Source organism: Aotus nancymaae, unplaced genomic scaffold (assembly GCF_030222135.1).
Source record: "Aotus nancymaae isolate 86718 unplaced genomic scaffold, 86718_ANA_hifiasm-v0.15.2.pri h1tg000108l, whole genome shotgun sequence".
NCBI lineage: Eukaryota > Metazoa > Chordata > Mammalia > Primates > Aotidae > Aotus > Aotus nancymaae.
The window spans coordinates 43,274,253-43,291,777 of NW_026988523.1; the positions used below are offsets into that span (position 1 = coordinate 43,274,253).

A 17,525-nucleotide genomic window follows, 5' to 3' on the forward strand; every position below is an offset into this window, starting at 1 on the left:
CAAGTGGGACCCTGAAAATACAATATTAGCTGAATTTCCTGTCTGGCAAGGCCGTCAGTGCTTTCTGTTGGCTAAATTGAGAACTCCCATATCCTGGCATAATCAGAGATGTTCTGGAAATCTTTTCCATACGGAAAAGCTTTTAATAAAAGCAAGAAAGGCAACAGTGCTAAGCGAGCTAATTTAAAGATGAAGGCCTCACACTTCAAGGAGGGCCAACCAGCCCTTGCAACGAGCCTGGAGTCCCTACCCAACTCCTGCAACTATCCACAGACCTCCATTGTCAGGAAGCGGTAAAGTGATTCCAACTTAAATTAGTTCAATTAGCACTTTTTTTTTAAAGGCAGAAAAATGCTTTTATTCAAAAAAAGTGATTTTCTCCTTTTTGGCAGATTTCTGTGGGCTTTTGTTTTACCATTTAGCAGCTGTTCTTGCTTAAGAAGTGCCATTCTCTCCTTTTGAGAGAGGTCAAACTTTCGGGGGTTAATTTCAGTCCGTTCCATGCCCTCTTCTGCAGATGCCTTTTAAAAATGTTACATACATTTACATGGGGATAGAATAGAAAGAACTTGATAACTTATTTTTAACTTATGGCTACAGAGGCTCTGTGTAATTGTGAGGAGCCAATTTGTATAGAAGAGAGAGATTGGGTTTTGTAGTCGGTCAGACCTGAATTAATACCTTGATTCTGTAACATACCAGCTAAGTGACTTTTGAGCTCAGTTCTTCATCGGTAAATTCGAATAACCATATCTACCTCAGTAGAGTTGTGAAAAATGAATAACTTGAATTGATTGCCAAGAGGGAGCGGTAAGGCCCAGTGCCTGGAACCTGGTAGGAAGAAAGGCCAGGTCATAGCGCCTGCCTCGTGTTGGTCACTGTGCTGAATGCTGTCTTCATGTGGCCTCATCTCTTCCCTTCTCTCACCCTGTGAGGTCAGTATGACCCTCTTCTCTTTAATCGAAGAAGCTGATCAAAATCATCCAGCTGACATTCAATTGATCAGGATTCAAAACCAAGATGGGCCTGGGTGTGGTGGCTCACACCTGTAATCCCAGCACTTTGGGAGGCTGAAGCAGATGGATCATGAGGTCATGAGTTAGAGACCAGCCTGACCAACCTGGTGAAATCCTATCTCAGCTAAAATTACAAAAATTATCTCGGTGTGGTGGTGCACACCTGTAATCTCAGCTACTCAGGAGGCTGAGGCAGGAGAATTGCTTGAACCTGGGAGGCAGAGGTTGCAGTGAGCCAAGATCGCACCACTGCACTCCAGCCTAAGTGGCAGAGTGAAACTCCATCTCGGAAAAAAACAACCAAGATGGCCTGAATTTCGAAACTTTATGGTCCTCACTACTCTGCAAAAATATCTGTGATCATTCTTCTGTTGGGTACCCAGGTGGTACACAATGAAGTGTTGAGCAAACGCTTTTAATGATGGTTTTAGCATCCAGCTCCTTTTGGTAAATCTGCTCCAATTCACCTTTTGCTCAAAAATTTGTCTTCTCCCAGAAGTAGATTCTGTTCCCTCCCGTTTTCTGTTTATTTGGTGTGAGCTTTTTTCTTGTTGTTTCCTTTCTCTTTTCGAAGGCGGAAGAGACGGAATTTCAACAAGCAAGCGACAGAAATCCTGAATGAATATTTCTATTCCCATCTCAGCAACCCTTACCCCAGTGAGGAAGCCAAAGAGGAGTTAGCCAAGAAGTGCGGCATCACAGTCTCGCAGGTGAGCAGCCCCTCAACTGCCTCAGCCTGTAGCCTGGCCGTGGTGGGACCTCCGAGCCAGGCTCGTAGAGGTCTTGCTTTACTGGATATTCATGCCTTGCAGCTTCCATCAGCTATAGCCTTAAAAAATCAAGGTAAGCACTTGATGTGTATGTGTATAAGTCAGTTTCTAGGTAAGCACTTGGCAAAACTTGAGAAGAACCAGCAGAAGGAAGAGAAGAATGAGTACAGTGTAAAAACAGGGTTAAGGGTCTTCCCATCGAGCACTCCTTTGCTTCAAACGGATGAGGTGTCTTAAGTGTGCTAGGAAAGCTACCTGCATTCCTCACGCTGTTTTTTCAAACTCAGTCAATTCCTTAGCCAGTTTTTTTTGCCCAACCCAGGAACTTTAAGAGTCAGTGAATGGAACTAGTTGTTATATAGCCTTTTAAATGAAAGGAACTTAAATGTCTCTTCTTGATGTGCTGACTCTGTAACTGATGGAGTGTAGGAATTTTAACATGTCACTATGATTGTGTTGGAATGGTTGAACAAAATGTCATTGAATGCCCCCTTCCCCCAAAGAGCAATAACCATAACAGGTGGTGTCTGTTGACTTGGAAACGTACATGATATAAAATTTTTATAGGCTTAGAGTTTTCAAAATGAATATGAAGCAGAAAAGTAGGCAGTATTTATATGTATGTACATTTTGTCTGCTCAAAAGATCCACCCAAACTTCTTATTCAGTCTGAACCTCAAATATCACCACTGGTTTCTAGTTGAGACCGGTAGTGATAGTTATAAAATTTGTTGGAGAAAGTTTTTCTTAGAATTTTATCACATGCAGGACAATTAAATGTACTGGTATTTCCATTAAAACTGGGGAGGGGAGAGAGTACTGAAGGCTACTCTAACAAGAAATTTCACTTACCATTTTTTAAATGAAGTAGATGCTCTTCTATATAAACTGAGCATCTGTACCTCCTTGAATTGAATCCTGACTTCTGTTAATCCCGGCAGGGTGCCGATCCCATCAACCTGTGTTTAGCTGTACAGAATTAGGTCCAGTTAGAATACAGAGCTCCACAAAAGCTATTGACAATGAAGGGATTGCCCAAGCCTCCCCACCAAACTAAGATGATTTTGCAGCAGCAAATATCCTTGAAAGCATTCTTTCAGATAAAGCAGAATGAATTGACTCTTTTTTACCGTAGGCCTTCCTTGGGTGCTTTGACCCAGCTGAAGGTCATTTTCAGTCTTGACAATTCTGAGAAACTGGAACATCTGTGGTGAAACTCAAGCAACCTAGTTTTTTCTAGAGCTATCATCATTCTTGTCCAAATCTAGACCCCCTTGTCCACAAAAAAAGGGAATTAATGCTTTTTTGTATTTGCTGCATGTTTGAGGAATGCTTCTAGGTGTGGACCACAAACATGCAGCAGGTATCAAATCAGGGAATTTTATCGTGGAACTTCTGCTTTTTAAAGTAGAACTAAATTACTACTGTCTGAATTCCAAATGTGGAATTCAGAATTTCAACTCCCTATTGAGGGTAAAGGGAATCCTCGTGGAGATAATTTATAGTATAGCTAGATACAAGTTAAAATCCCGATCTGTTTCAGCAACCTTCACTTCCTTCATTCTGGAAACTCAAGGTACAAATAGCGTGTCCATTAAAATGCTTATTTACATATGTGTATTCCTCTGCCCATGCCAAGGTCATGCCATTCTTTCTCCCCCATCACATCTGTCTCTCCCCAAAGCAACCAAGCTACCAGTGCTAAAGAAGTCCAATGGGAGACAATATAATATGATGTCATAGAAGGAGCATTAAGCAAGGAGCATGTTTTTGACAAGAGTCAACTGTGGGATTCTAGGGAACTCACTCTTTTTTTTTTTTTTTTTTGATCTTAGTTGACCCATCTACTCGTCATGATTCATTGGATCACATGATTTATTAAATCTTTCTCCTAGTTCCCTAAGCCAGGGAATACCTCTTGGGCTGTCATTATTGTCTTTTTTTGAAATCGCAAGTTCTTTTGAAATCTACTAAAAACTATTGATGACCCAAAACAAAGATATGCTGCTCATACACCCAAATCCATCTGAAATCCGCCTATTGACGGTACCTCCCCAGATCCTTAAAGCGCCCTTTTTCTACACCAGAGCTACTCGAAGTGTGATCCACAGAAGGCAGCATCAGCATCCCCTGAGAGCCTGTTAGAAGTGTAAATTCTTGAGTGTCATCCTCATTCTGAATCAGAATCTTTGAGGGTGAAATCTATAATAAAAATTTATTTTAACAGCTTCCCAAGAACACTTAACTTTGAAAAGCAATGCTCTACTACACACTGTATCTCAGTGATCTCTTCCATGCTCACAGCTACAAATAATACCTCATTTGAATACCCGATGGAACTTCTCTTCTGTAGCACCAGAGTCATATGTTTTACTTCCCACTAGACTGCGTCATGGCTCTGCCCAGAGGTTCTTCAAAATTAACTTGTTCAAAATGTGTATCAAGCTCTTCCTATAAAACCTGTTCTTTCTGTATTTCATGTCTCATTCTGTGTCTCTTATCTATACATCCCTAGTGCCTAAAGCATATTGGGTCCTTAGTTCATGACTGTTGAATAATTAGCTCATTCATGAAAATGCTGACTGTGTACATTGTCCAGATCATTGCCTGTTGGATGATGTAGGAAGTACCTGAACTGACCTAGCACCTTCCTACCAGTTCATTCTTCTCAATTAGAAGGGACTCATTCCCACATTACCCTTCTCTCCCAGCTTCATCTCATGTTTTTTTCACAAGTAATTGGACCTCAGATGTTTCTTCTTCAAATGTCCTCCCAAACTCCCTTCATCTTTTCCCTTCTTCCAGCTTGTGCAGTTATCTGAGGAAAAGAAAATCTCCTTACCTTTTTTCTTCTTTTCCTATCCCATAAATCAAAAAGCAACCATAATTATGACCAATTCCTATGAATAGTGAAAGTTGTATCAAGAAAAACATAAATTTCAAAGTGAAATTAGATATGCAGTGATCCTGAAATACACCCAGAAGTGTCCTTTTTCCTCTAGTTTACCTCATTTTCTGTAGACATCAGCATTTACAGTAAATAAAGCATTTTCTTATTGAATTCTTTCTCTTTTTTGTTTACTAATATTGCGGTGTTTTTTTTAAGGCTTGGCATTTCTGCTATAGTATAACAGTTGTATAGACCTATAGTTGTGTAGGCCTTTCAGTGCAATCCTTATAAGCTGTTTTAAGTTTGCTAATGCATCTAAAAAATAAGTATAGTTTTGCAACAATTTTCTTTATCTGCCATTGTTGGAAGTTAAATATAAATGATATGTAAGCTGTGGTACATGTGGGATCAAGAACCCCTCCCTCACCAGATTCAAAGTTTGTTTTGTAATTATATAAAAACCTCAACATTTTAGTTCACAGTCATATCTGGAATGTGGGATATAAAACTTTCCTTCCCGGGGCAGGAATTATGGGGGTAAAACTTGAATTTAACTGTCTCTCCACCTGCCCCTGGCAGAGGTCTTGGTATGAAGGGAGCAGAGATGCCAAAAGGAGCCAGGACACCTGCTGTGAACCATGTGAAGGAAATCAATTAACAAACGAAAGTAAATTAGGTTTATTGTGTTTGCTGGCTTTAACATTTAAACCCTAGAATTCAAAGGGATAATCATTTGTATGCTGCAGTTTTTTCTTGTGTAGATAATACCAAGCTTTACAGAAAATAGTCAGTGAAATCTGGTAGACTGAATTACATTGATCCTAAGGACTATAGTGAAATACAGCTAAGAATCTCAGTCCACATTAAGGTTATGTAACTTCCAAAAATTGGCAATTAATCTATCACACGAAAGTACCTATATGGATATTTAAAGGTCTGTGTATTTCGATGGCACAAAGCCAGCTTTCACACTGATAAACTCTAGAGGCATTTCTCCTGAAATGTTAGTTATATTTTAGTGGCATAACTGAAGACGTAAGCAAATTTAAAATGCTTGCTCTAAATTAAAAGGGTTCTAGTTTAAGTGAGCAGCTCCTTTATAGGAAGATTTTGGTCACCGTGGTTTTGCTAAATTTCAGTTACATTAAACAAGGGAATCACGTTGTATCTAGCTGTCCTCTTGAAGCTCTTACTTCAGATCTTTTTACTGATGTTGCCAAATTATTAATATAAGTAGGATAAGACCAGTTAGTTTACCCCTTCACCTCTCTCATAAACCCTTCTTTTTCCTCTGCAATGTTTCTGAAGGGTGACATGTGAACTTTCTCATCTTCTCTTAAACTACTCTAGGTATCAAACTGGTTTGGAAATAAGCGAATCCGGTACAAGAAGAACATAGGTAAATTTCAAGAGGAAGCCAATATTTATGCTGCCAAAACAGCTGTCACCGCCACCAACGTGTCAGCCCACGGAAGCCAAGCTAACTCGCCCTCAACTCCCAACTCAGCTGGTTAGTTTTGTCTTTGATTTGGGGGTGGGGGGAGGAATTGTTCTTCATTTTTATACTTGCTTTTCCTACATTGGGATTTTCTTTTAATTTGTCAGACTTTTGATTGGTTAATTTCTGTATTTGATCGTATCTTTGTATGTTAATGTCACTTTGGGTTCTTCCTTTCATTTCCAAAGAGCAGTCTGTTCTACTGTTTACAAGGTGGGTTGTCTGGAGGTTTGCATTAACATGTCTATTAAGTTAAGACCAAAGTAAATTGGTTGGCTTGATGAGACCTCTAAATTCTCCTCTCAGGGATATCAATAAGTAAGTTAGACATAGTGCTTAGAGATAGGCTACTGGGATTCTGTCATTTGATCTGTTTTATATAAAGCATCTCTCCTTGTCAGTATTGCTGTTCCAACAACATAATGTCTGGTTCACCTGTTAGCATGCGTTCTATGCAGAAATATTTACTCTTCTAGCAAATATCTCATTCGAATTTTTTGATATGTAAAACCAGGCTATGAATATTTCTATACATTGTTTGTAGTTGTTGTTCTTTATTGGTTTTTGTTGGTCTTCTTTATAATTATCAGTCATGTGCTACGTAATAGGTTTTATTTCAGGAAATATACATTATATCACTAATTTAAGAGTTTAGGCCAAAATACCATATTTTGGGATGTGCCTTATGCCATCAGTTCAGAATTTCCACATGTAAAAAATATATATAATTAATAATGCAAAAAAATAACCTTTGTGTTTGTATGCTATGGAAGGCATGTAGTAATTTTTTTTCCTTTGGTAAAGGAAAAACAAGTATTTTCTCATTAAATAAGTTTGGTTTGATTTTGACTAGGGTGCACAGCTAAGAAAATTGAGGCTTCTAACTTTAAAAGTTTACCAATTTAAATATGTTTGACCATCATATGATTATAAACCTAATGTCTAACATTTTTTAAGAGTATGTGGTGTCCTTGACCACAAAGCTTGTCTGTCCACTAAAATAAGTTTTCTTACAGTGGCTGGTTACTGGAGACATGTAGTGGTCCACAGACTGTCTTCCATGAGCTTTCAGAAGCACAAATTTGTTATGATAAGGTTCTCCAAGTCACTGGGCTATACCCAGCACTTCTTTTATGGCCTTCTTTTATCTAAATGGAATCATGCATGAACAGCGGCCTGGGCTTTTTCCACATGAATATAATGAAACAACATAGGATTCCATCCAGTTTTCATTTTGCCAGCACTGCAGGTTAGATTCCTATGAGGAGCATATTTACTTTTTGAGGAATATTTTGTTTTTTTCTTCCTCTATCATGATGTGATTGACAAGGGATCAAAGCTAACAGGTTCAATAACCAGAGAGTTCCATTGTCTCCATCTGGTCAATTATTAAGCATTTCAGACCCAACAACACAAGCTGAATTGTGCTGCTAGGCAGACATTTCCATTTGTCTCTTTGGAAGAAGTACAATTCTGTCAACATTAGCAAAAATGCACTCAACACTCCTGCAAAGGTTATCATAATGCAAAACAGAGATCAGAATGACTTCTTCCTGTCCCTGATATATCTGCGTCGCAGATGGCTTAGCATGATTTATGACTAGTCCTCAGTAAGACCCGGTGGATTTTCTTCATTACTAAATCTGTAACTATTTATTCTTTCCTAAAGCCCTTAAAAAGAGAAAAGTAAGCATTTTAACCCTCTACTCTGTGTTTAAGGATTATGGTTGACTCTTACGGAATGTCAGTCTATGATTTCAGTTTTACAGTTTTCTAAGGAATTTTTCTGGTGGCTTAAACGTCATGTGACTATTCTGAGCACAAGGAAAATTATTATGGAAAATTTGAGCTAAGCCTTCCGGTTGTGCCTAAGTTGTTGGAAATAATCCGCACAGGAACCCCTTTGTAGTGCTTTTTCTAAAGTAGAGACAAAAGAAAATACTATTGTATGTGTGCAACTGCATGGAATTTTAAAAGATAAACATTTCAACAGGAAAAGTTATAAATGGGCTATTCTGTATTTTCTTTTACTCTTAACTAACCCAAATCATCCACACAGATAAAGTAGGACTTTAAAATGTTCAAGCTTTCCACATAGGCTGTTTATCATGTTATGTACTTGCTCCTCAATAATTTCAAAGGATACATGATAGTTGAAATAAATTTTAAATAAGAAGTTAATATGTGAAAATATATTTGGGCAGAGTTTGAAGTCTAGAGTTCTGGAACCTAGGAACTTTTCATAGCCTCTGTATCGAAGCAAAAGTCTTTTCCAGAGTTTTACAAAATATAAGTATTCATTTCTATTGTAAAGAAATATATTTTTTGCAAGTGAATCTTCTTCCTGCTAGAGGCTTCTGTATGGAGAACAGCACTTCAGTATCTTAGATTACTTCTAAATATTTCTCTTTGTTGATATGTTTCATGTCTCCTATTTTGTTAAGCATAATTTATATTTTAAAAATCACTTAAGACTAAAACCCAGGGGGGATTAGCAAGCCTTGAGAGACATTTTTAATATGCTTCATAGTTTATACCAGCAGAGTTAGACAAAATGGCTGGAGCAAAGAGGAAAAATAGAAGGAAGGAGAAAAAGTTAAATTTTGAAAACAGAAAGCAAAAATAGGGACCAATTGAAGCAATGGTTAAAACCTAGGGTCTATAATTCTTTTGTAGTGGCCTAGAATAATGCATTCTCAATTTCTTAATTTTGATGAGATTACAAAACCTCAGAAAAATGAGGCCCTTTTGGGAAGCTTGGATTATCTTCTGGAGAAGATTTTAACATCCAAAAAGAAAGAAATTGACTTGTGCATTACAGATGTTCGCTGTGGTATGCCATCAGCATTGATAATATATCACGTTCTTGATTAGATAAGTGGTGGTGGACTTATTAAAGCTCAGAACCCCAAGATTTGAATTATTTTGCTTAACTGTGTGTTTGTGTCAAGGACAGCAGCAAATTCAGCCGTGAAAGTTCTTCCTCTAGCACTATTTTAGTCAATGGCAAGCTCATATACATAATCTTATAATACCCCTGTATTAGTCTGTTCCCATGCTGTTATAAGGAAATGCCCGAGACTGGGTAATTTATAAAGGAAGAAGTTTAAGTGACTCACAGTTCAGCATGGCTGGAGAGGCCTCAGGAAACTTACAATCATGGCAGAAGGTGAAGGGGGGAGCAAGGCAGCTTTATAAGTCAGTGGGAAGGAGAAATGCCAAGTGAAGTGGGGAAGAGCCCCTTATAAAACCGTCAGATCTTGTGAGAATTTGCTCACTGTCACAACGGCTTGGGGGAAACTGCCCCCATGATTCAATTAAGTTCACCTGGTCTCTCCTTTGACACGTGGGGATCATGGAGATTATGGGGATTACAATTCAAGATAGATTTGGGTGGGGACACAAAGCATAACCATATCAATCCCTAAAAAGAGGTTTGGTGTTTTTCTGGATTGATGAAAGGTTAACATATTAAAACCCAAAGCCTTCATGTCCTATGAGAAGTTTTTATATAGCACCTACAGAGAGATGGTAACACATCCAGAGAAGTTGACTGACGTTTTAGTAAATCCACAGGAATGCTTGTAATTTTATTTTTTAAAACCAAGTGAAAATATTTATCCCACTGATGTTATATCTCAGGTTCTTTCTTAGTATGATTCTCCTCTTTATTTTTAAGTGAAAGTGAAAGCAACTTTTCCTGGAATTGTAACTCCACAACCTTGACATACATACCTATTGAAGGGTTTTCCCAATGAACCAGATAACACTTTACTCTTTCACTTTGTCCCAAGTAGAAAGAAACAGTGAATTTTGGAATTCACAAGGGGAAATGGAAAAGCAAGCATGGGACATAATTAAGCTTACATCTAGTAAAAAGGGTCTATCCTTTGAGCTCCCAAATGATATGAGAGTCCAATCTAATCAAGCTGAATCAGGCTGGCTACATAATCTGTCTGAAGTCTTGATTTCTAAACTACAGAAAATGACAATTACTTCATTAAAATACTGTAAGAAAATTGAGTAAATACATTTAAACACTGAGTTTCTTAAGAGGAACAAGTAAATCCATTCTTGTTCTAGGCCTTTGATTCTCATCTGGGGCAAATTTGTACCCACAGGGACATTTGGCAATATCTGGACACATCTTTGGTTGTCACAATTTTGAAGGGAGGATGTTACTGGCATCTATGGGTTAGAGGCTGGGCATGTGGCTAACCACTCTACAATGCATAAAATAATTCCCAAAACGTCAGTAGCACCAGGTTGAGAGGTCCTGTTCTAGATTTAAGCTTTATCATTATTCTTTTTTTTTGGATTATGAAGTTAATTGATTTTTTTTGGTTGTTCTGTGGTTTTAATTTTTTGTTTTTGTTTTTCTTTAACAAATTTAAGTCTCCTGAAGATTCTTTAGAGTAGAAATGCAATTTTTAGGAAATTGTCTAATAAAAATGGATGTGAACACATTACCACATCATGATGCTTGCCCAAGCAAATGCATTAGAATCATAGGTGACCCATTATTTTTTGTCTGCCTAGTTGAGTGCAGATTTAGTTCTGTACATGCCCCCAAATGTCGGGGTAGCAGTTTAAATGAGCTGCTGGCCTTCCTTCCCAAACCAAATTCAGAACCTTTTAAGCGGCAAGCACATTTTAAAATGTGCTTCTAATAGTAGCCGATGGCTTCAAAACAGTCTGCAGGTAAGGTTTCTGAATGATCTTCTCAGCAAGCCAAGTCATTCTGTTTCAGCTCTTTGAAAATGCCATAGCACCTCCAAGAGAGCTCGTTCACTATTTGTCTGCGGATCTTGAGCTTCCCAGGAGGTTATCCATTCCATGATAAATTCTTTCCAACTTGCCGTGCTGGGTGAAGAACACGTCCTCCCCTTGTAGTTTAGATGTTCGTGTGGACTTCCATCTGCTTTATTGTGGTGTTAGAGACACCTTGTCTCTTCCCTCAGCACAATCGCTGCTTCCAGATACTTATCAGAGAGTGGGAAACCATGGCAATATTGTACATGGGTGTACAGACACAATGAGATGCTGAAACAGCACAGCCAAGATCGCAAGGGACTGTTTCTGCAATTACTGCTCCATACAAATGCACTTGTACATGAAGGACATTTATATGTGCATATTTATCTCTGTGTACATTAGGCAGCTAGACATATTTACAATTCATCTATGCACATGTATTTTTAAAATCACCTATGTGTCTTGTAAATGGCACATTCCATGCCTTCATGGTTCTGTGGATGCCATGTCATTGGGCATCATGTAGCCCTTTAGGGGTTTCTCCCATTTCTAAGCTTGTGTACTAATTTCCAAAAAAAAATCGGTCAAGCTTATAGTCCTTATATTTAGACTGAGGGGGCTAGATTTACCACAGTAGAACCAGTGGAATCTGGGTGGTGCCAGGATGGACCTTAAGGCTGACTCTTTGGATGATGAGACATCATCTGGAGATGATGGGAGAGAAGTAAAATACCTGGGCTTCAACTGGGGCGTTGGGTGGGGGAGTCTGATGACATATAACAAATTATAATTTGGGTTCTTGGAGCCGATTCTTCTTGGTTCTGATGGCATCTAAATGTGAGCATGTATTGTAACACATTACAAAATGACTTTTATTATTTAGGTTGTATCTGTGATTACAGAATTATTTGAGAGGGATAGAAGTAGTATATAGAGACATTATATATCTACATGTGGGAATGTGTTCTGTGCCGCAGTGTTCCATTCATATGTGCAGGAACACAGTTCCAAAGAGACGTCCCATATTAATGGAAGGAAGTTACAGACCCAAGGCTTTGTCCCACTGACTGGGTATAAGCCACACCTGTCAGAACTTAATACCTGTTTTACTAAAGCCCTACCTTTCTAATTCCTTTCAGATAAGCTAAACAGAAATGTGGGCCAGATGAGACGGGACAAGTCTCAAAGAGATGAAGATGGCATAGTCCTTTGGTTGATGCTTGAGTTCTCTTCCAACCCCCAAAGAAAGCATTTATTTTTTTTCCTGGGAAGAAGGAAGGAGAAGGGAGGGAGTTAGAGGATTGCTTTATTTAGTAAAATAGCTAGTTTTTTGCATGTGAATGAACATCCCGCAGGACAAAGAAAATTTGAGTTTTTTTCTTTTAACGTGGAGTTGTCCCCAGGTTTATAAATCATCTGGTTTCCCTAAATGGTGAATAGTATAGATAGATACCATAGTAAATAGTGCATTGTGTCAGAGTTTAGAATTCGTCATTTGTTAAGTGGTCCTTCTATGCGGGGGGAAAAGCCCTGTCTTTCACTTAGCTGCTCCTCTTCCTGTGGGGCAGGAGAGCTCTCACAGCTCAAATCCCTACCTTAGCAGAAGAGAAAGTGTCAGAGCTGAGGCATGAATCATTGTTGGGCGATTCCACACTGATGATGGCTGTCTCCAGATGTGAGGGCAAGAGCACAGTTTGAGCAATGCAGGGTTGGAAATAATAGAGCGCAACTGACCTGGGTCCCTGAGGTCTCTCCTTTTCCAGGCTAACGTCATGTTTTAACCAAACCTTGCACGTTGAGCTTTCTTTCCTAATGCGCTGAGCTGCACGATGACTTCAGTTTAATATTAAGCTTTTGCAAGCCCTTATGCTTAGGTTGAAGGTGGGCTAGGTTTACCCCAGTGGAACCAGTGGAACCTGGGTGGTGCCAGGGTGGACCATAGGGCTAACTGGAGGATGCCTCTGTCTCTGTGAGGTGAAAGCAGATGGCTAATGGCCCTTCTTGTGGCCCACTTATTGCTATCATTCTTATTAGCAGCAGCAGCAACATATCACATTTCATGCATGCTTGAGAATTCCTGACCCATTATGTTGTTTTCTCCATAGTCGTAGGTGGCAGAGGAGGGTAGATCACGCCCACGTATTCTTAGAGTCCTCAACGTTCCTTGGGCTGTTGCCACCCTGCAGGAAATTTCACCTTCATTTTAGAAATTAAGAATGTCAATAGCCCCGTATCACAGAGCCAGCCTGGTGTGTGACATTGCCTCCATGCATTCCCTCCCAGGTGCTGCTCCTCACAGGGGAGGGGACAGTTTAGCAATAGCATATTTCGAATCCAGGTGAATAGTTTATGTGCTCTATCATGGTGGCAGAAGTACCATTGACCAGCCCATTGTCTATCTTGTGGTCCCCTGGCCAACCCTAGAATTTTAGAGGCACAGAAGAGAGATCCTAGGTCTAGAGACTACACTCCAGATAGACTAAGTTGGGAAGAATAAATGTTCCCTTTCTCAGCTTGAAGTTGCTAAGGGGAAGCAGTTCTATTGACAACTTGCAGTGAGGTGTGGCTTCACATAACATAAACAATATGCACCCTTTATTGCTTGCTCTGTTCTTCATGCTACTAACCAGACTCTGTTGGTGTTATTTTTATTTTAGTTTTTATTTGCGGGGGTTGCTCTGCATGTCATTCTTCCTCTTGGCTGTTAGCTGTGGGGTTTGAGCCTTTTCCTTTCTGTGATTCAGGTGCCTCACTCTTTCCTTTCCAGGTTCTTCCAGTTCTTTTAACATGTCAAACTCTGGAGATTTGTTCATGAGCGTGCAGTCACTCAATGGGGATTCTTACCAAGGGGCCCAGGTTGGAGCCAACGTGCAATCACAGGTAGGGACCCAGCCAATATGCCGCCAGGTGAATGCCTTAGAGTCCAAGAGCCCTCAGTCGTATTGGACTTCCTGCTTCTGTCCATAGAGAGAGAGAAAGCTAGAGAGATCAGAACCAAAACCTTACCAACGACCAAACCAAAACCAAGGCAACCATTGTCATGGGGAATCTCGTCCACACTTTGTGAATGCATTTGGCTCTGGCTTTTCAGTTGTACCAGGAAGGCAGGAGAAGAACAGGAAGCGCAGGGCAAGGTGACAGAGGCACATCAGGCAAGTGGAACCAGCACATGCTTTATTCACCAAAGGAAAAAGCAGGTGGTATTCAGGATGTTATCTCAGTTTCCAGGTCTCCCTCTCATGTGTTGGTTTCCCGTGCTCAATATTTATCAAATGAAGAGGTAATTAACAAGCAGGCAAATAGATTACTATCTGATATCTTCATTTTAAGCTTAAAAACACCCAGCCAGGTTGACTAAATTCATCTTCTTAGTCATCCTTGAGGTCAAGAGACTTGAGTTTCCGCTGATGAGTAGAAGTCCACAGTGGGAAGCGAAATCCAGCCGTGTGATGTCAAACCTTAGCACTCCGCAGTAAACAGATTTCCTTCATGATACTTCAGGAAGCCATCCTCCTGTCTCAGCATGAAACATGGCCTGAGAGGGTGAAGCAGTAGGCTGTGGGTCAGAATTATTAGGGAAGTTCTAAGCCATGTCCTCCATGCGGAACAGGAAGCATGACAGCCTGGAACAGACCAACTGGTCAGCGGTTCACCTGGAAACAAGTTTGAAGTGATATGGTCAGGCTTTGGTCAAGTGACTAAACAACCAGCCATCACTTAAGTCTTCAAAACATACAAGGTCTCAATCAAGTACTGCTCTCTCTCTGAGATGGCTGCCCAAACCTCCTGTAAACAGAACCTTTGTTTTTATAGGATGCCCAGCAAAGGAGCAGCTATATAGGATGATCTGTAGGGAAGAAAAGTGGGGAGAAGAGAAAATTCCTTCATGCTCTCCCCTCCAGCCCCCTCTATCATCCTGATCCCTACCGTTTCATGCAGACACGTTGAACTAATTTCAATGTGGGGATCCCAGTTTTCTTTTACCGTTTTACTGTCTTGCTTACTGAACTCAGAACTCATTATGGATTTGGCATACAGAGGAGGCTAGCCTCCGTCTAATGGACTCTCCCAGGATGACTGTCTCCAAAGTGATTACATTAACGTGGCATGCCCAAATGGTGGCCTGCCTGATGATGATCTGCCTTCCTTCCCCTGCACCTCTCTGACTAATCTCTCTCTGTTGTCGTTCATCTGTTTAGGTGGATACCCTTCGCCATGTTATCAGCCAGACAGGAGGATACAGTGATGGACTCGCAGCCAGTCAGATGTACAGTCCGCAGGGCATCAGTGTAAGGAAACAACCCCTCCCCCGCCCCTGCTTTGTTTTTATTCTTTCACTGCCAATTATTTCAAAGCCATAGGGCCCAGAATGCCACTTAGTAGGGCTTATCTCAGCTTTACGGTCACCCAGTTTCTTGTTTCTGTATCGGTCATGCCATCGGCAGCATTCTACCCACAAAAAAGTGGCGACTGGGCAGGCTTCATGCAGGCAGCTGGCGTCTAGGGCTGTCAGACGCAATCAGTGTTTGCGTGGCACCTGCGGCCACACGCGTTCAGCTAGAGGAGCTGCTAAACAGGTGACACCTAGTACAACAGTGGTAGGAAATGTGACCACAAGCTGCGGCCTGGGAACCTGAGAAGTGAAACCAGTAGCCAAAATCCATTGCATCCACGTCTGTGGTCTGAAAAAATATATATATATTTCCAATCTGTCTACGGACGATTAAAAAGAAAATTAACACAGAAGCTCGGTGTGTGGAAGGGATGGGGAGGGGTGCAGACCATCTTCTACTTGTTCTTGGGTGCGCTGGCGGCTCGTGACTAGCATGAAAATTCATAGCGACAAGCTATATCGCACAGAGTGAAATCGATCAGACAGACACAGGGAGAACTGAGTGTAGATTTGGGACAGCAATCCAACTTGATTTCTCAGATCAATCGTCTGCTTTCTCAGCAGCGGTGACAGCAAGCTGGGACAAGGGGGCAGCCTGGACAAGGAGGCTGTTTTTTAGATCAGGGATGATTCCTGGGCTTTTAGAGGTCACAAGAGGCTCAAGTAGAACTATTGGCTCTTAGCTATTGAAGAAAGGTATGGGGGGTGGGTGCTGAGCATTTCTTGTTGTTTGTTTTTGTTGCTATGATTAAAGTAAATGAGGGATGGAAGGAAGAAGAGCTAGGGGTGATTTATGAATGTAGTCTATACTAATGGAGATATCGTGTCTGCAGTGAAGGAGGTGATGGCCCCTTCAACTCTGCATTGGTCAAGTCATACATGATTCTGTCTGGCTTGGGAGGATTAAGAGAATATCAGTTATTTCTCAGATAAGGTGAGGAATGATTGAACACATTAGGAATTCTTACCTCATAAAAGAGAAGATTTGGGTGGTACATAATAGTGTAAGGCATGCTAACACTGTTAGATTCATCACGAATGATCTAAAGGGGTTAGGATAGGATAAGACTAGTGAGTAGCAGATTCAGAGAAACAGGTTTCACTTCAACATCTGATGGACCTTTCTCACAGAAGGAGTCCTCCAAAGAAGGGGTTGGCTGTCTTTAGGAGTTCCCCATCACTGGAAAATTCAAACATGGCTTGGCTAGCTACTTGGTAAGGATGTTGCAGAAGGAAGTCAAGCACTAGATTGTGGTTTTCTTGGTGACTTTCAGGGCCACTTACGTTAGGGAGTCTTTATTTTCTACCTTTCTCAGGCAGAATCCCCTCTGAGTTTATACAATATTTGTCAAGTCTCCTCTGGAAGCGAAGGAGAGAAGTCAAAGTTAACCCTGTTAAACATATTCTGGACAATCACGTTACTTTTCTAGGAAGGATTTTTAGAGCAGAGAGATTCTTCCCGTCTTGTGCTTGTTCTAACTACACGATCAGTCCTGCATTGATGGCTTACTTGCTGGGAAGACTGCTTGGAAAAATACAAGAAGCCATTGTGGGAAAGTGTATTCTCCAAAAGAATTCCAAATGAATGAAGTCGTCTGGGTTTGTCTCTGAGTGCAGCTTTACACACACATGCATTTACGTGTTTCCTGAATCTTTTGGGGATATAAGATAAACTTTTCCAGAGAAAGCTTTGCTCTGTGCATAAGCAGAAGAGAAAAACATGAGGAAAGTATAGAGTGCAGGGACAAGAATCTGGGCATACTCAAGAAGGTAGCTGAAGGAAGTCCACGCGACTGGGCAGGACATGGGGCTGACACTTCTGTTATTTGGCATCTTTCTTTCCTAATCGGGCGGCATAGAAGAGAGAGAGCAGTCAGACTCTGAAGTTGGGGGCTCAACACTGACCCCTCTGACATCATCTGGTGGACTGGGAATAATTTCTGAAATAGTGTAACCAAACATGTGCAGACAATTATGTCTGATTACATAAGCCCACCACAAAAACTAGGCTTGAAAATGCCACTTGAAAGAGTCTCTCATTATGCATTAATTTTTTTTTTTTCCGTGAACTGTGGTTATTTTATTTCTGGGCCTTTAATATGTGGGGTAAATGAATCAAAGGCTGATCATGATATGTTCTTTTGATACCAGTTTTAAATTGTGCCACCTGCAGGAGGCTCAGCTTGTTATAGTGAGAATATTT

At 40.5% G+C, this 17,525-nt stretch overlaps 1 protein-coding gene across 6 annotated transcripts in view; it reads left to right on the plus strand.

Moving 5' to 3' along the window:
* Positions 1-17,525, plus strand: part of PBX1 (PBX homeobox 1) — a 329,519-nt gene that overhangs the window by 248,427 nt on the left and 63,567 nt on the right. For 4 of the 6 annotated variants that reach the window (XM_021676185.2, XM_012468894.3, XM_012468898.2 and 1 more), the window contains 4 exons: positions 1,591-1,726; positions 6,027-6,186; positions 13,697-13,809; positions 15,129-15,218. In XM_021676185.2, coding sequence (XP_021531860.1) covers positions 1,591-1,726; positions 6,027-6,186; positions 13,697-13,809; positions 15,129-15,218 — 499 coding nt within the window. The remainder of the gene's footprint in view (positions 1-1,590; positions 1,727-6,026; positions 6,187-13,696; positions 13,810-15,128; positions 15,219-17,525) is intronic. The other 2 variants (XM_012468897.3, XM_012468896.3) reach the window with 1 other exon arrangement.